Source organism: Emys orbicularis, chromosome 1 (assembly GCF_028017835.1).
Source record: "Emys orbicularis isolate rEmyOrb1 chromosome 1, rEmyOrb1.hap1, whole genome shotgun sequence".
Lineage (NCBI taxonomy): Eukaryota > Metazoa > Chordata > Testudines > Emydidae > Emys > Emys orbicularis.
In genome coordinates, this window is record NC_088683.1 from 197,825,796 (window position 1) to 197,845,698 (window position 19,903).

General features: G+C 41.4%; 1 protein-coding gene across 1 annotated transcript in view; it reads right to left on the reverse strand.

Annotated features, from left to right (window-relative positions):
• Positions 1 to 19,903, reverse strand: part of ADAMTS5 (ADAM metallopeptidase with thrombospondin type 1 motif 5) — a 43,429-nt gene that overhangs the window by 11,548 nt on the left and 11,978 nt on the right. Inside the window, exons 2-3 of the mRNA XM_065416106.1 lie at positions 18,678 to 18,810; positions 3,296 to 3,463 (exon numbers count right to left, since the gene is read on the reverse strand). Of these exons, the coding sequence (XP_065272178.1) occupies positions 3,296 to 3,463; positions 18,678 to 18,810 (301 nt within the window). The remainder of the gene's footprint in view (positions 1 to 3,295; positions 3,464 to 18,677; positions 18,811 to 19,903) is intronic.

Below are 19,903 nucleotides of genomic sequence, written 5' to 3' on the forward strand. Positions count from 1 at the left end.
CAGAGACAAACAACCCCAAAGTATATGGAGATATTCTCTCTCTCAGAGATGCTACAGTGTGTTCTGCAAGGTATCTCCTCCTCTATAGTGTGGCAACTGCAGCTCCGCACTCATTATGTCTGAATGAATGGGGAGGTACCTCTCTCTGCCTGATAGCGTTTTGGAGTCACAGTCTTTTCACCTGTCCACATGGGGGATTGCAGAAAGGTAACTTCTTCAAAAGAAAAATTCAGAGGGAGCCATCCTAAACTTCAGCCACCAGGAGTTGGTCAAGAGGGGAAAGGGTGCAGTGGGGAAGGGCTGGCACAAAATTATTTTGGGGAGCCCTGAAAATCTGATGTATCTAGGTCAGTGGTGAGCAACCTGTGGCCCGCGGGCCGCATGCGGCCCATCAGGGTAATCCTTTGGCGGGCTGCGAGACAGTTTGTTTACATTGACTGTACGCAGGCACGGCCGCCTGCAGCTCCCAGTGGCCACGGGTCGCCGTTCCCGGCCAATGGGAGCTGCGGGAAGCAGCGCGGGCTGCAGGGACATGCTGACTGCCGCTTCCCGCAGCTTCCATTGACTGGGAATGGTGAACCGCGGCCACTGGGAGCTGTGGGCGGCCATGCCTGCAGACGGTCAATGTAAACAAACTGTCTCGCGGCCTGCCAGCGGATTACCCTGATGGGCTGCGTGTGGCCCGTGAGCCGCAGGTTGCCCACCACTGATCTAGATCCTGTTTACTCTTAATACACCCCAGCCTTCAAACTGGCTTCATGATCCAATAGGGTTCAGTGGCTGAAGTGACATCATTTGTATAGTGCATGCTGGGGCATTAATCTAAGTGGGAGCTTTTGATCTGTGATTTCAGTGAGCCTGAAAAAGAATAAACTAAAAGATTCCCATTCCTTGTACACCGAATGCCCCTGCAACATTGTTATTCAGGGAAATTTAACAATTTAGACTGTTGGATAGGGTTTTTTTGGGAGAGGGGATTGATTTCATAGGTTACGTTTATCTTTTGTCAATACAAATCCTTGATTTAAAAATAGACGGAAGATCCCACGCACAGGGGATACAATAGAATGAAACAAAACTCTATTACAAAAAATGACTTTGTTTAGAAAAGATGTCTCTGAAAGTTCAGACACTCAAACAATCAGAGTGCCTGAGCTTCCACAGGGACTCCATTATGATTTTGAAATAAATGGAGTAATGCCAGGCATGAAAGCGGCTTATAGGTCAGATTGTGGAGCACTTCACCATGTTGGAGATTTCAATAGAACTATTGGTGTTAGTGACTAAGTGCTCTGCAGGGTTAGTAAGGGCAACACAACCTGACCCAATCATGTTAAATGAAAGCCAGATTCTGAGAGCCTTCCTCACTTTGTGTAGTACGTTACTGTGGGAGAAGTGGCACCAAAATCTTGGGGATGTCTTGTGTGCTAAGGTACTACTTATTGTGAGTAAGGGGATTGGAACATGGTCCTGAATGATTTTGGGCCCAATCCTGCTCCCATTGAAGTAAATGGCATGAGTCCCTTGGGCTTGATTGTCACAACTCCAGTTACTCTCCAGCTCAGATCGTGACTCCAGCCATGGGGTAGGGAGCAGGGGCTATTCACTATACACTTCCCAATGCAAGCAAATTGGCAGTGAGGAGAATGGGAGGAGCCCTGTCTTTGCACTCACACTCGTTGCCCCTCATAGAGTAGCTGACTGGGTTCACAGTATGGGGAGAAAAGGGATGAAGTAACTTACTCCCTCCCCAGAGAAAGGTGGGGGGGAAAGGGGATAAACTGTGGTTCTGAATCACAGTTCATTCTTTGGTCTGCTCCAGGCCTGACACAGCTATGTGATACAGATCTGCTCTTGCACATATGGAAACTAACCTGTTAAATTAAATTAATGCCAAAGTGATATGTACCATAAAACAGGACAACCCTAGATTAATGGAGCTCATAAAATTAGGAGAGAAAAAATGAAGTAATTTTCCAGATACAATAATAGGATAAAGCATTTTGGACAGCCCTGAAATTAGCCAATAAAATATTTACTTTACTTGCTTTAAAAAAAAATCCCGTACATTCTGCAGGCATGCAGTACCTTTCATCCATAAGTACTGAAGTTACCATAACAACTTGATCCATTCGCTCAATTACGTATTTTTTATCTCAGTATTTTAGAATTTTCTTGGCTTGTTTAAGAATTGCAGTTGCTTTGCAAGCACAATGAACAATTTAAAATGCATTTAGGATTATTGATTATGCTTTTTAAAAAAAAGCTTTGTATTAAGTAAAAGTTAAATAAAATGTTAACATACTACAGTGTATAGTATTTATTCAGGATCAGGTTAATAATCAAAGTCCCTGACTAAAGACTCTGGCTTGCTAGCTGAGGAGCCTTTCTCCTCTGAGTATGCTAGCCATTTCTAAATAGTTATCTCGTTTTGGCAAGAGATAGAATATTAGTTTTGTTCTCTAAAGTACTGTATAGTAGACTGTAAGATCCCTGGGGCAGAGGTTGTCTTTTTGTTATGTGTGTCAATAGTGCCTAGCACAAAGGAGTCCTAAGTCCTGGCTGGCCCCTCTAGACACTAACATGATATAAATAATAAATAATAGTAAGTAGGAGGAATGAGGCTTCTAAGTGTAGCATCTTCACTTTTTAGCCGAATATCTGATAACCTTTAATGCCCATTTTAATTACTTGATAAGCCAAGGTGTTCATGCATCTTTTGGGTAAAATGCTCTCTGGACTCTCTTCTTCAGCATTTGGAAACAAAAAGTAATACTGTGGTTGTTAGCTAAACTTCACCAACGTTCCCAGTGAAAACACCACTGACCATAATCCACCTACATTCTATCCATGCTTATCTATGTTATGCAGGCTACTCAAGGGGCTAGATTCTGCCAGCCTTAGGGCTTGTCTATATGAACAGTTAAAATGCAGTGCAAGCTGGTGTAAATCTATCTTGTACCAGCCTGCTGTGTACTAACTGTCCATGTGGACATCACACACTAAACATTCCATAGTGTGCTTTGAGCTGCACCATTTTGAAACAGGAGTCGATTTACACCCCAGCTTGCCATGTGCTAACTGTTCATACAGACAAGTTCCTAGGCATGCTGTGTACTACCTACTGCTTGCAAGTAGCTGCTTGGTAGTGCTCAATAGGAGTAAGGATGGCAGAATATGGTCCACAATTTTCCTGATAACATAAGAATGACCTTTCTGCAAACACTGCTGTGATATATAACAGGAGTGTGCAAAGCTGAAACCTATATCTGACACCAGGTATAATAATACGTACCATGACCATCATCCAAAAATTCAGTTATGGTTGCTGAAGTGCATTTGGACCAGGGTTTGGAAGCATCAATGCTAGTCAGGATGGAGGACATTAAGCGCTTATCTTCCATGGAGCCAAAGTTCTCCTCACAGAATTTGGAGTCATCATGGGAAAGCCCAAGCAGGTGCCCTGTAGGAATGCAAGTAGGAAATGTAATTATATTATTTCCCAGTGGATAGGATTTTAGAAGGTGAACTGTATATTCAGAGTGGGATGCATCAATTACCTAGGTAGGTGGTGGAGTCTCCTTCCTTGGAGGTTTTTAAGGCCTGGCTTGACAAAGCCCTGGCTGGGATGATTTAGTTGGGAATTGGTCCTGCTTTGAGCAGGGGGTTGGACTAGATGACCTCCTGAGGTCCCTTCCAACCCTGATAGTCTATGATTCTATGAAATGACAACATGAAGATGGTCACTTTTAAGCTTCCCATTGGTCAGATTCTCAGCTTGAAGTCAATAGAGTTCTGCTGATTTACACCAGTTGAGACATAAATGGAGCAATGCTGATTTATATCAACTGAAGATCTGGTCCTTAGTGTTTGCAGGATCGGGGACAAAAGGTGTAACAAGGAGGACAAACAGTGATCTCTACAAATACATTGATATTCTGTGACTGACTGGTCAGGAGGGTGCTCAAGATGAATATCTCTGAGTGTGCTCAAATACCAGATTTAATCAGCTGCTAAATTTAGCAACAACATCTACTTCTCTCAATCTCTGGGAAGCAATGTGCTTGCTCTATTCATTCAAATACATTTTCTATTTCAAGAAAACATATAATGTATTCCTACATACTGTGGCATAAATGTTCGACAGAATTTAGCTATACAACCCTCTTTAAATTTAATTAGTCTCATATAGTTAAAACCTGTACATTGCAATAGAAATTGATCCCCATTACTGTCTGCTATAGTAATGTGATATTATTATGTGGTAATACAATGTAAATAACAATTCTATACAACAGTATGCTTGCACTCATTCATACATTACTATAACAATATATTAAATCAAATATTTACTGGTATATGTAATGAATGTCTAATTATAGACTTGTGATATCTATGACATGTAGGCATTTTTTTCTCTGTACATATGAATATTTTCCTTTGGGAATATTTAATATGTATGAGCCATATTCTGCTACCCTCACTCTGCAGGAAGGCAGTACTCATGTTTTAGGGTGGTCAATTCTGGCCCTATGTTACTATTTAAAAACCCCATACAAACGCCAGTTTAAAAGAGTTGAATTTTTTTTTGTTTAAGGCAACTATTGATGCTGAATAAAACTTACTGGCAATATTATTATCTTGAAGAGATGTGTCTCTTAGAAAGAGCGATTGAATAATCAATGTGCCATTGGTAACCTATATTACAAATTCTATGATGTTATAGACTGATAGCTTAGCAGATCAACAACTAATTTAACAATGAAGGCTCTATGATGTTCTGCTTCTGACTTTGCCAAAAGCCCTGCAAGCCTTTACTCAAACAATGAGCTTCTTCAAGAAACCTGAAGACTGTGCTTCTTTTTGCTGTCTCACCATATGATGTTATCAGTTCAGAGTACTTGTATCATATTCATGAAATGAATGGCAGGCACCAGGGTGTATTCAATGTCTGAAAAGAACTCTAGGTGCAATCCAACTGACATATTAATAAAGTCTGACTCACATAAGACTCTTAGCCACTGTAACTAGAACTGCTTTGTGCTGACTTGTTAAATCACTGCCTCGTAACAAATTTACACAATTAGTTCCCACAACTCTGCTGACATGTTGCAGGAGTGTTGGTCGGTTTCTAATGAGAACAACTGGCTATTACCGTGGCTAAAGCTAAATGAACTTGTTGATGCATTGATTATATATATTTCCAATCAAAATAATAGGAGTATTAACACAAAAAATAATTTAAAATAGCCCAACAGCCATGAGAATGCTATGCTGATGAGATCTAACAGCATAATGGATTGCAGCTTTAATGGCTCAAAAACAATTGACAGCAAGATATCTAAATATCAAAGGTCATTAGAGGACACTACGGTTGCATTAATTATTTTCAGGATACTGTGTTTGTGAAATAAGGCATTCAAATCCCATTAACAATAAGAGGAGCTGCATTTCTAAGTCTTTGGGCATTGTGCTAAATATTTGCCATTAAGTGCCTATAAATACTCTATGATTACCATAGAAAGTAGGGATACATAACATTACAATGCACACGCTATACACTAAGTATTTGGATATGGATAGTTATTGAGTGTGAATCAGCAAGTACAAAACTTAACAATAAAAAGGGAAGACCCACTGAAGTTAATATTAAGCATCAGTGAGGTTAAATAAAAAATGTATTTATACATTTTTATATATTCCCCAGTATGTTCCAGGGTAACATAGCTGGATCACCACAAAGCTGGCCCTATAAATATATGCCATCTGCTCATGTAGTCCAATTACTACCTAACAAAATTAATGGTGACCTAAGTCACCCAATGGACTACTCAACTTTTCACAATTGCAAGTGCTGTAGTGAATCAATGTTTCACACTGTCCACTGGAACGATTCAAGATTTATACCTGTGTAATTGAGAGCAGAATCTGATGCTAATCCAGATTTACATCAAGGTAACTGACAACAGAATTTGGCCTATGGTTTTAGGAGCAATATAGCCTCCTGTTATTTTTTCATTTAAAATATTGCAATAACTCAGTACTATAATTCATGAATGACATTGTTGCTGCTTGGGAAACTATTAATCACCTTTCGTTTAGATCTAACTGGGTTTCCTATCTCAAAGTAAAAGGCTCAGATGATTTTGGAGCTTGTTCATACTGCTACAATTTTGTCAACCAAAGCAAATTTAGAGAATGAAGAATCAATGTTTTGGCATGTTAAAAAAAGTGAGAAATCAATTGTCAGAAAACAATTTTAGTAGCTTACTGATTTCTGAGACAGTAAATTCAAAATTACAATTTAAATAGGCAAGACAAAAAAAGAGTGGGAAAAAGGTAGAATTATTATCGCCATTGTACAGGTGGGGAACAGGCATTATTGTTCCCTCTTGTCACACGTACCTTCCTTTCTATCCATCCATCCACATATCCAACACCAACACTCACACCCACCCCTACATTGAACGAATAGTAGGGTAGCAAAGTCAAGCACTCAAAAGTTAGGGAATGCCTGAATTAAAGTTGCACATGCAACCTATAAGCAGGCAAAACACCACACTGAAAGCTACAGGTAAGAACAGAAATCTTGGGAAAATATTCTTCTAACAAGTGTTTTTATAAATGGTGCCAACTGCAGCATGACACTATTTTGTACTACTATGAACTTCAAGTCAGGAAAGAATAATAATAACACTAAAAAAGGCTCCCAACAGCTGTCTGACAATGACTGACTCAGACTGAGTTAGTAGATCATCTTATGTTTTTTACTTAATGAAGCATCTTACTGGCATTGACAGTTCCCACTGAGTGAAAATGACACAATCTCATTTTCCCAGAAGGATGGTTTTTAGTTATGTTATGCTGCAGGAATGCACAAAAGGGTAAAAGAAACAGAGAATAGATGATGCAAGGTTCCCCCTCGTGCATGCTAGTCTTCTTACACATTAAACTGTTCTTCCAAAACAGCAAAAGAGAATTTAAATGGACTCACATCCTCATTAATGCATCTGTTTTGAAATTAGCGAAGGACTGCTTATTTTCCAAACTATTAAAAGCAACATTAAAACAGTATAAGGACTTTGTCCTCAGAAATGCTGAATGCCCTTTGTCAATGTGCTCAGTGCCCTCAAAACCTCTTGATGCCAATGGGAGAGGATAGAACTCAGCACCATGGAGGAATTCTTAACACCTCACAGGGTTGGGGCCTATATTCTCAGCTGGACACACAGAATCTTGCAGAAAAGGGACTGTCACAAACCCACCAAAGCCTAAATCCTCTCTGAAAACCAGTGCACAATAGGCCTGATTCTCAGTTAGACCACAATTCCTTTACTGTGCTCTGGCAGAACAAAGGGGTGCAGAGGGTCTCTCTGGCCAGCGTGGAGCTGGCATAAAGGGCTTTATGCTAGCCTTGCTCACAGCACCTGGCATAAAGGATGGTTTGGGGGCACATACAGGGTGTGTTGGGAGCTGTGACCAGAACATTTTGGTTGTTCGCTTCTTCCCAGGGACTGTGAAAGCAGAACAGAAGTTTGAGTGCACCGCGTCTGCTCTAACTTATGCTGAGGGTCAAGTAGATCCCAGGTGGGCCTCTGTACATGGGGAGTGCAAAGGTAGCTTCAAACCACCTTTACTCTCCATCCCTGTCTCCAGGGCCGGCCCACAACATTTTGGCACCTGAGGCGGGGAGCTCAAATGATGCCCCCATGCCCGCTCGCTTGGGCCAAAACTTTGAAAGGTCTCAATTCTGCCTTCTTCCTGTTTTACGCCTCTCATGGTACTACTCTGCTACCTACACCAATAAAGGAGAACTAACAACTTAAAATGCCTTGTTCAAAAATTTTAAGTAACACTTAACTTTCAAACACCTGAACAGCAAATGTAACTGTTCTTGTCTGCATAGTAAACACTGGCATTTTTATCTGTTTGAATAATCAAAGTGGTGCTTTCCCTGCCTTCTTGGTTGCAAAGATTTGAACTGCTTCCTGAAGGTCCACAGTCTGGGCCAGCTCATGCTCTACTGAGATGGTTGCAAGGCCGACCAGCCTCTCCTGTGTCATTGTGGAGCGTAGATGTGTTTTTATTAACTTCAGCTTGGAGAAGCTGCGTTCTCCACTGGCAAGTGTTACAGGAAGTGTTAGAAGTATGCGCAAAGCAACAAAAGCATTTGGAAAGAGGGTGATCATTTTATTTGTGCACATATATTCTAGAATAGCCTTTGGAGTTGATCCTGCTGAAATGTATCTTGAAAGGGCTTTCAGTTCATCACCTAAATCACTCGCATCAATATTGCACATGTCATCATGTGTCAACACTGTCTCTAGTGCCCTGCATTGCTGGTGTAGGTCTTCTTCAGGTATAGTGAGGAGTTTTGGAATATCATACAACATCCCAAATATACTGCTGTGTTCCTTGAGCTGCATGAAACGTTCTTCAACTGACTGTATTGCACAATCTAGCACCTGGTTAAATAATTCAACTTTGAATTGTTGTTTGGGGTCTCTTATGGGATTATCCCATGCCTCGTAATCAAAATGTCTTCTTCTTTGGTGACTTTTCCTGTATTCTTGAATGGGTGGGAAAATAGCTTCAGTGTGAAGTTCCTCTGCCAACTTCTGTGCACTCTTCAGAACATTTTGAAATCCCTCATCTGACCGGTAAAACTGTAGGTATGACTTTGCTTTGTCCAGTTGTTCCATTGCTCCAGAAATATCAAGGTCAACACCTTGGAGTCTCTTGCTTACAACATTTATTTCAAACAGAATGTCATGCCACAACACTAAGCCACACAGAAATTTGAAGTTATGTATGTTTCTGGTGATTCCATTTCTCTCTGGCACTGTTCTCCCACGAACAGTTCCTGTCATAGCATTATCCTCCATAATGGCAACTATGGCATCATCTATCTTCCCAATTTGGTGTTTGATAGGCTTTATTGCCTCCACTCGACTTTCCAATCGTGTGGCACTCAATGGTTTCAGTGTCAGAGAGGATGTTCCCAGATGTTGCTTCAAAATTTGCCATCGGTTAGTTGATGTGGAGAAAAATACACAGATGTTTTGAATTACATTAAAAAATTCAGGTTTCAGAGTAGCAGCCGTGTTAGTCTGTATCCGCAAAAATAACAGGAGTACTTGTGGCACCTTAGAGACTAACAAATTTATTAGAGCATAAGCTTTCGTGGGATGCATCCGAAGAAGTGGGTTGTAGCCCACGAAAGCTTATGCTCTAATAAATTTGTTAGTCTCTAAGGTGCCACAAGTACTCCTGTTATTTTATTAAAAAATTCGGCAGCCTCACTAGAAGCTGATGCTGCATCGCTGACCACCAAGTTCAATGAATGAGAACTGCATGGGACAAAAAAAGCTCGAGGGTTTAACTTTCAGATCAGTGTCTGCACTCCTCTGTTCTTTCCTCTCATGTTGGCACCATTATCGTAGCCCTGACCTCTCATGTCAGCTATCGCATTTCCCATATCTTCCAGCAACCAAAAAAGTATGCAGCATTCTGGGTTTTTGAGTACATAAGCCATGGCCTCTCCACTTTGTCACCATTGGGGATTTCACGCCAGTAATGTGTTGGATGGAAACTTCTATTTTCATTGTCTTTGGGGAACATGAAGTTTTTCACTTGCTGTGGCCCATGCAGTACAAGGAAGTCCCTCAGGCTACTGCTCAAGTGGGTCCACAGTCCTGGATCATCTAGACTTAAGGAACTAAACTCAGCAGTAGCTGTTTCTTGCGCCTCCACCACACTCTTCTCTGAGCTACACTTCTTCAGGAATGTGCACGGTTACATCCATTTGAGATGGAGATATGGATGCTGCAGTAGCTGCCAGGTCACTTGCACTCTGACTAACTGGAAGATCAGGCATCTCCTCACCACTCACATCCTCACTGGGGCTGGAAGACTCCCCATGAACATTTGTGTCTATGTATCTCAGGAGAGCTCCTTCCTGCTTAGATAAAAAAGCTACCTTTGCTTTCTTTCTTTTTCTGAATGCTGCCCCAGAGGGGCATTTTCTTCTTTCACTCATGACTGCTGTTCTGTGCCAGCTATAGTGGTTCTCAACACTCAATTGAAGGGGACAAATAAGCAGGCTGGTATCAGGGCCTGAGTGAGGGAAGATATCAGCATCTTAAGGGCCTAACTGGCTCCTACTACTTCAGTTGACTGCCTGTTCTCCTCAAGTGGATTCAGGGAAGCAGCAGGAAACAGGAAGCTCCCTGAGAAGCTGGTGTTAATCAGTCCAGGCTCCTGGGGGTGCTAAAGAGGTACATAAGAGGCTCCTCCTCCTCTCTCTTTGTGCAGCTCCTGCTGCTTTCTGTTATTCCCTCTCACCTTTTCTCCTGCCTGCCTGTTATGTCTCTTGTGCCCTCCTTCCTCCAGCACAGCACTCCATCATCTCTGTGCATCTAGAGCAGAGAGAATACATATGCACCAGCAGCAGACACAATTTTCTACACTCTGGGTCCTAGTGGCGCCCCCCCAGAGTCTGGCACCTGAGGCAGCCGCCTCAGTTCGCCTCATGATAAGGCCAGCCCTGCCTGTCCCAAGAACAAAGTAAATGAGAATCGGGCCCAACATATAGCATGTAAATTACAATGTAAAATGCAATCAAACATCCAAAATGGAGTAAAGTCTGTTATGGGTATACATTAAAGTTTAGTCCCTGGATTAAACAGCATACTAAAGTATAGTCCATAAACTAAGTTTGATCATTGGACATATGTGATGACACAGCATGCTAAAAAATATTATAAACATTGTAATTTGTTTACTTAGGAAAGCTGAGCTCAGATGAAGCATCTGTTTTCAGTGAGGTCATAACTTTCAACTAATTTTCCAGCTGGGATGATTGAGATACAAGAAGGTCAAGAGACTTGCCCAAGGTTATACAATGAGTCAGTAGCTCACATGGGATTAGAGTCCAGTGATCTCCTGGCTCAGAGATTTTTGCTCTAATCACCAGTCCATAAATTTTGGATAATCACTTTTTTTCACTTCTGTGCAGTAACTCATTTAGAATAAAAACAATTTTTTTACATTGTTTTTCTAACTATGAAAAATAATTGATCTTCATTAAGAGCCACATCCTGCTACCACTCACGGGGAGAGATCACTTTGAGGTCAATGGGAGCTTTACATAAAAACCGATGACGCTAAGGAATAGTGATTTACAAAGTTCTGTTTTATAAGGTGTTTTGAATTGTAAAAGCACAACAAAATACCTACTGAGAATCTAACAATGTGCTTTCCCCTCTACTTCCATTTGAATCTTCATTTTCTCTAACTGGTATTCTTCAATTATTACAAAAAAATTACTTTTTAATTTAAATCTTCAGCCCAGAGGCAATTTTAAAATCTTATAGTTAATAAAGCTCTGGATCACTGACCTGCACCTTAATGATTTCATTAAAGTTCAATGCAATAGCAGACAAAAACAGAAAACAACACAGCCAAAAGGGCCTTGTCTTACAGACCTCACATAGACAGAACTCCTACCAGTCACTTATCATAACAGGCTTCAATGGGAGTTCACATATACATTCAGTCCAGGATCTACATCAGGATCTGCTGGTGTCGACCTTAATGGAGCACATGGGTGGCAGAAAGGCCACTGAGGAAAGGTTCAAGAGAAGAAAACAGCTGCCATCTTGCCTCCACTGGGGGAGGAAAGGGGGGAGAGGGAGGACTGTAGAAAAGTAGCTCATCACAAAAAATGTTTAGCATTGCCTGGGAAGAAGGGCACGGCCAGAGGATGTGCTGATTCAGCACATTCTCTCAGCAGCCTCCGTCAGCAGGATTCCTGTGCCTTAAATCTGTTTCCCCCAGCCCAAATTTTGAGGAACACCACATGAATCCCCTAACGAGACACAAGGAGATTAGATACTGCAGGAATGTATAAATTACATTTCCCTGTGCCAGGTTCATTGGTTCTCTGACTACAACATGAGGACTACAGGGATCAGGACCACAATGTTTATCTTCATTTATAGCACTACCAGAACATTAAAAAATTCTTTGCTCTCCTCTAGAACATGAAAGGGTATGGGATGGGACGCACATGCCCAACATACACTTTTACTGATAATAATGATCATGTTGAAACATCAGGCAAAATCTGGTTTCATTCCCACTTCCCTTCAGATGGCTGGGACCACTCTGTGGCTTTAATTTATGATGTTTCAAGATCCACTGCAGCTTTTCAAAACACAGCCTTGTTTAATCTAATCATGTATGGGGGTATATTCCTACCTAGATCAGCACAACTCCCGAAAACCTCTAACCACAGCAGCAAAACTCGGCAGTGAGGCTGTTGTGTCTAAGCCATTTCCTAAGTCTCTGGCTGAACATTTTGCTCTGATTTTGAATCCTCTCACTTCTCCTTCACAATCACTTTACAGCCTTCAATAAAGCAAGGAACTTAACATGCTTAAAAACAAGCATTAGAGAAAGAAAACTTACGCATGTTCAGAAATTGAGGATTCTAGTATTCTAAATCAAATCAACCTCCTTCCGCCATCCCACCTTCCACTCCCACCTATAGCCAATAACAAACTGGCCCAGCTTCAGGAAAAGGGTTATTTTTAAGCCCCATGTGTGCAGCAGGTGGAACAATTATCATCATTACAAGTTAATAAAAATATTTCTGGATGAGCCAAGAATTTTTAGTAAAAATTTAACCTGGCGTTAATTACAAACCTTTTGTACAGCTCATGTTTGTATTTTGAAACAGCAGCTGAAGTCTCTGCCCTATTCCTTACCTCTCACCAGGGCTTAGTGTTGAGTGCTCATCTTGTTTCTGAGGGCTTAACCCAGATGCTTTGGTGGCATCAAAAGTTAAAATGTAAGCTTGAAAAAGAAGATATAAAAAGAATGTATTAAGTAATTCTTCCCATGGATACCATTTGAGAAGATTTAGATGAATTGTAGTGTCTTGGTTTTAGAAAGGAATTCAGCCTAATTATAGTCACCTGGATATTTGCCCAAACGTTACCTTTTTTGTGGGAAGAGTAAGATGAAAGTTAGACATCCTTCACCATTGTTTCTCGTGCTATGAGATTCTGTGCCCTTGGCAATGTATCCCCTTGGGATGGAAGGACTACAAAAGATTTGTTCCTATCTAGCCTAGGGCTTTTTCTTATCTGTTTTATCTTGACAGCCTTAAACTCAAAGGCTACATATTTATCAGTAAAAACAAAAAGCTACTGTGAATTTAGTTACATTTTGTGCATATACAAAATATCACAAATGTTAAAACACTGACATAGACAAAGATATGCTTACTCACATATCTGTCATATAATATAATTTATCTGTGAGCAAAAGCGGTGCTCAGATATCAAGCGAAACTCACACTGACTTCAAAGTCTTGTGGAGAAGGGTCAGAGTCACAAAGTTTGCATGCAGAGTTTAAACACGCCTATTTCAGTGTGAGGGAGGTTAAGATCCAGGTTCTTGGTTTGGCCTTTTATGGAGATAAGAGACAACTATCAAATTAACAGCTGGGTCCAGGTTCTGAACCTGCTCTCAAGCCTTTTATCATTTTTGCATCTGGGGTTTTGGTTTGTGTCTGTACTTCATTATGTGTTTCCTGAGTAAGGATTGCAATACCATTGTCTTTATATTGAGCTCAGAAGCATGTTTGCAGTATTAACAGTATTTGCGCTTGCAACTGTAAACTGGGTTCTCACAATATGGGAGCATGTGCTAACATATACTATAGGATGTTGACACAGAGAAAAGGTTTCAGTATTAAACATGTTATTCCCAAATTGTAGCTTCCATACAGCTCCATAATGTCATGACTGTACCTATCTGATGAAAGTGGAGAGGAGGAATTACAGGAAAAAGAATGAAATTAATGAACAAACAAAAGCTTAATGAATTCAGTGTTATAAATGTCAAGTTACATTCTAAAAATAAAACACTGGGAAGAGCATACCTGAGCCACATTACTCAGGAGGATACAGAGAGCAGTGATGTGTCAGTTTGATCACATATGGAGAATTAGGCAATTTTCAAAAGGCCAAATGAATGTTAAGGTTCCTAGCAGAGAGACTGATGTTATCCTGCATTACTGCTTACCAAAATTGCCTTCTGCAAAGTTGAAATAAAGAACAATGAAATGTTCAATTGGAGCCTCACCTGGCGAGTTTCTATGCATGTGTAACTCTCCATGAAGTAAACAGGAGTTTTGCATGCTGTTTTGTGGCAAAGATAGTGGACTGGGATGCGGGTGATGTAGCCTGGATTCCTGGCTCTGCCGCAGGGTTTCTCTGTAACTTTGGGCAGATCACTGGTTCTCTGTTTGCCTCAGATCCCCAATTGTCCTTTCTTCTAGCCTTTGCAAGTCTTATTTCTTTAGACTGTAAACTCATTGGGGCAGGGGCTGTCTCCAATTATGTGTAGGAACAAAATCTAGTACATTGGGGTCCTGAAATCAGCTGGGTTTTTTAGATGTGGTGGTAATATAAAGAGCAACAACAACAACAAGAAGTGGTTACTAAATTGACAAGTGTAATATTGAAAATTAAAGGATGTCTGGCGACTCTGGATCATGTCAAAAGCCACATTTGACATCACGCCCATGCACCATATCTCAACAGGGCACAGCTGGGACTTCCATAGTGTTAGCAATGAAATCTAGCTATCACATTTCTATGGTCCCCACTACCGTGGTGCCTAAGCACATCACAATTTTTGATGTGTTTATCCTCTGTGAGGTGGCAAGTATTTTTACCCCCACTCTAAAGTGGGGGAACTGAGGCACAGGGAAAACTAAGTAACTTGCTTTAGATGACAAAGGAAATCTGTGGCAGAGCAGGGAATTTAACTCATGTCTTCTAAGTCCCAGGTTAGAGCCCTAAACTCTGGACCTCCCTTCCTTAAGGGGAAGGACAAAATGTAGCAACTGTCAGGAAACAGAACCCAATAAAATAGATCCAAAGTAATAGGGAAAAGTTATTTACAAACCTTTTCCTACATGTATTTGTTCACTTTTCTACTAGGAACTATTTGTCATGGAAGAAGGATACATTGCATAACCACTCCTAGAATTGTTTTATTTTTAAAACTGAAAGATAAATATAAATCACAATCAGGATGTGCATGAGTAACCTACTGGTGACCTATTAATGTTATTCAAGGCATTAGATCTTTGGCCTCATACTTTCCAATACACCTGAGATGTCCCACCCGTTTTCTATTAGTATACAACCTGTGGGTTTATGGTTATAATTAACCTATCTCTACCATTGCAAATGTTATCAATCACATAAATAGTACCATCCCAACTACACATCCAATGCATATTTTAATACAGGAAAATTAATACATATATATTCACCACAAATGATTGAACATCTTTACAGGTTATGTTTTAAAAGTATAGCCCATACCTGCTGCTTGCTTTTACTCGTGGCAGAAACTGGATTATTACCTTCAAAGGTATGGAGGACTTTTCCATAAATACTGTTTTTGATGCAACATCCTTAGCATGAAGAATGTTGTGCCTGATTCTCCTTCACCATACGCCCGTTTTATGTGAGTCTAACTTCACTGGGCTCAGTTAAATTATTCTTGTTTTACACCAGTATAAGTAGGAGAAAATTGAAGCCCAACTTTGCTGAGTTCCCTGCTATGAAACCTTTTCCAAGTATAACTCACTGTCTGCTAACCAGTGCTCTATGAATGTTGTTATTACAAGACTCCACTAGTTTGTTTTTGCTTTCATGTTCATAGTCCTCTGTTGATTTCGCCAGTCATTGCTAGTCATTCATATTCGATCTTTCAAAAACCACTGAGCAAAATTCACCTATTTTCTCTTTCAGGGGTAAATCCAAACCCCATGTATGTGGGTGTGGAAGTCCTGCTGGTAGCAGAACCAGTGAGGTTCCATGCTGTAGCAGGCAGATGAGTCCCCTTCTGGCCCCCTATCCATTTACCCAGCCCCAGCCTGTGTACTTGGGTTGCACATACAGCTGTGGATTTGATCCTTATTTCCATTTATTTTGTTGATCTTCCTAAAAAAGGACACAATCCTGCAAAAGGTCCAGCCTTCAAATCCAGGCCTTCAAATCCCACTGAATTCAGTGCAAAGTAAGGGTGTACAACAATTCACAGGATCAGATTAATTAGTTATCACATTTGGTTTCTCATGTTATAACACATCACAAATCCCTTAAAGAACTGCAGACAATTATTCTGATTTGCTTCTTAGCTGGCTTGCTTAACCAATCCTGTTAATAGAAAAGAAAAGACCAGCTAGCTTTGGAATACTTAGACTACCCCTGTCCTGAGGGTGTTTTCTGCTCTGCTAGGTGAATTCCACTGAATAACTAAGTTACTGTAAAATTAAAGCCACTCCCTTCCTGCAAAAAAAGAGAACTGTAAGATTCCAGTATGGTAGGAAGGAATTCGGCCTCCAGCTTAGACACACCAGGGTTTTTCCCAAAGAGTTTAACTACAAGGTAGTCCCACCACACTTTTATTTTTCTTGACCTTTACTGTCATCTAAGTACCAGACTAAGCAATGTTAGTGTGTTTTTCCCCAGCGTCTTCCACTTTGGGTCTCTCTCACACACACACACACTTCCCAGCATCTCACGCTTTGGGTAACAAACACACACAAAGACCATTCTGTGACTGAATACCCCCTCTTTCTTAAAATCTTATGGTGAGGAAAGCCTGGCTATTAAACAACTTAGAACTAGAGTTTTTGTGTGCAGTAGGGTACTTATTTATCCACTAGTTTCAACCCATGCCTTTTTTATATTTAAAATTATAGCTTTTACAGGTCCACGGTAAACCTCTAGGTAAGAAAGTGGTGGGGTTTTTTTTTTAAAGAAAAATCTGCTTCCAAATCACTAAAAATAATTCAAGCATGTTTATATTTTCTTCTCATTGAGTTTAAAGGTATCATATTACTCATTCATCTTTTTATTCATCTCCTCTCTTCTCTTTAATGTATAAGATATTTAAAAATATTATATGAATTTATTGCTGGTGAAAAGTATCCACAGAACAGATCTAGTATGAATGGCAGCAGTGCAAGCCTTCACATCATTCTCTGCCAGTGTGCATTAACCTTTAGCTGGAGGTGCCAACTCTAGAAGTCAGAGGATAATTCAGTCTATATGCTCTTTAATTCCTTGGCCATTCTGCTACGGGTGTCAAGGAGGGAATCAGTCAGCTCCAGTTTTGAAGGTGGGTTTTGTGATGTGGACTCTTCTTGCTGGGAAATGAACTAAGCAAACACATTTCCTATAGGGTCAATGAATAACTATCATATAGTGGCACCTATCTACCAATGCTTTGAATTCATGACTTAGAATGGCTTTATCTCCTATTATGATTCCAGCCCTCCTGTTTAAGAACTTTCAGGATCAGGATCCACTCTGACATCATTTTATAGGTTTTCCTACAGCAAATGATTTAGCTCAAGCCATCTGTAGTTTCATTGGACTGTGTCATTGCAAGAGTGCCAGGTTAATTTCTCTTTATTATTTGAGGGTGTCTGCTAGAGGGGCTAGAGCCACTAACATGAAAACCATGAGTAAAGCCCAAGTGACTTCTGATTGCCATTCTAGGGATATTAGACACAGGACTCTTTTCCCCTACCTGCTAGCTATCTGAAAATTGAACTAGTGCAATGATACTCCCAAAACAAACTTTACTTTGGTTTGGCATGAGGTACAAGGCAATTCAGAAGTTGGCACTGCCTGAAAGTCTCTTGCCTTGTTATTTCCTTCCAAGAATGTTAAAAAAATTATGTTTTCCATTTCCATTATGGTTCATGCTGCAGAGCTAATAGTTTTTATACAAACAAATCTCCAGCAATCATGATAGTGTGAATGATTGTGGAAAGTGAAGATCTGAAACATAGTGTGGGAACTACCGGTAAATTAAAACTGATGAAGGTGTCAGCAATCTGTCTCGAGGAATATATGATACCAGATGTAATTTACAGGTATGCAACCCCTCCTCCGTCATTAATGCAGTCTTAAATGTCACCTTCTGAAGGCCAGGGAGTGGATTTTTAGTGTAAATTATTGCCTGCTGAGGATCAGCTGACACATGGTTAAGTCATTTTTGAGACTAAGTCTCTGGCACCTAAATACTATTTTCAGCTATTTCAGAATTGATTTTAATATTGCATTTCACCATAAAATTGGAATGTTAATAGGGTGAAAATAATATCGGCATTTGCCCATTCCATGAAAGCTGATTTCAGCCCACTCAGCAGACAATAAAATACATACTGAGTGAATGTTCATAATGATTGCTCCTGAAAGGTCCAGTAAGTGATTCTGCAATGTAAGTTATTTCCCACGGTATGTATGCTAGATGCATATAAACCATAATAGACCGGGCCAATACTTTCTCATATGGGACATGTACTGACATTTTTGGACAGTAGCAGTCCTTGAATTTTCACTTCAACTACTGATTTAAAATGACATTGTCAGAAAGGAAACACCTACTGTGTGCCTTCACTTGCCTTCTGATCTCTTATTAGTTAACCCCAAAGTGCATATGTATACAGCTTTAATCCCCAAGTGTACATCTGAACCAGGGGAAATCTGGAATTAATTGTGAAGTATTTTGGTTACTAATGCAGCTGTTACAAGTGTTTGATTTGGCAAGGGAACAGAAAAGGCACTGCATACCAATTTCGTGAGCCACTGTAAAAGCTGCATGGAGGCCGTCATCTTCAATCACTGCACAGCTGCGCTCAGGAGAGCATATGGTCCCAACGTCTGCCATTCCCAGAGTATCACATGAATGATGCCCACATAAATCCTGCCAAGAAAGGGGGGAAAAATCATTAAAATAAATTTTTAAACCCACAAATAACAACAAGTAGAGTCACTGGCCCTTTGCAAACAGCAGGACCCGGATAATACTACTACTACTTTGGAAAGTCATCTAAGGATCTCAGTGCAGTTTAAAAGCATGATGGCCCAATCCCACCCCCATGAAAGTCAATGGGAGACTTTTCATTGACTTTGAGGGGAGTTGGATAAGACTTGTAATTAATTACTATGGTGCCTAGAGGCTCCCACTGACATCAGGGTCACATTGTGCTAGGCGCTATACATACGTATAGTAAGAGATAGTCCTTGCACAAAAGATCTTATAATCTAAATAGATAAAGATGGTGCGGGAGACGTATAATCCTCATTCTACAGCTGTGGAACAGAGAGAATGAGGTCACGCAGAAAGTCAGTGGCCGAACTAGGAATTGAACCAGAGGTGGGCAAACTACGGGATCCTCCTGCCCGGCCCCTGAGCTCCTGGCCCAGGAGGCTCACCCCCCGGCCCCTCCCCTGCTGTTCCCCCTCCCCTGCAGCCTCAGCTCACTGCGCCGCTGGCGCAATGCTCTGGGCGGCAGAGCTGCGAGTTCTTGCCGGGCAGCATAGCTGCAGAGCCATGACCTGACCCGGTGGCGTGACTGGCTCCAGCCGGGCAGCATGGTGGCCTGTCCTGGTGCTCTGGGCGGCGTGGCTGTAGCGCCGCCAGCCACCAGTGCTCCAGGCAATGTGGTAAGGGGGCAGGGAGCGGGGGGCGGGGGGTTGGATAGAGGGCAGAGGAATTCGGGGTGGTGGTCAGGGGGCGGAGGTGTGGATAGGGGTCGGGGCGGTCAGAAGGCGGGGAACAGGGGGGTTGAATGGGGCTAGGGGTCCTGGGGGGGCAGTCAGGAAAGAGAGGGGGGGTTGATGGGGCGGCAGGGGGCAGTCATGGCAGGGGCTCCGGGGGTGGTCAAGGGACAGGGAGAAGGGGTGGTTGGATGGGGCAGGGGTCCCGGGGGAGCAGTCAGAAATGAGAAGCGGGGTTCGATGGGGTGGCGGGGGGCAGTCAGGGGCGGGGGTCCGGGGGCCATCAGGGGACAGGG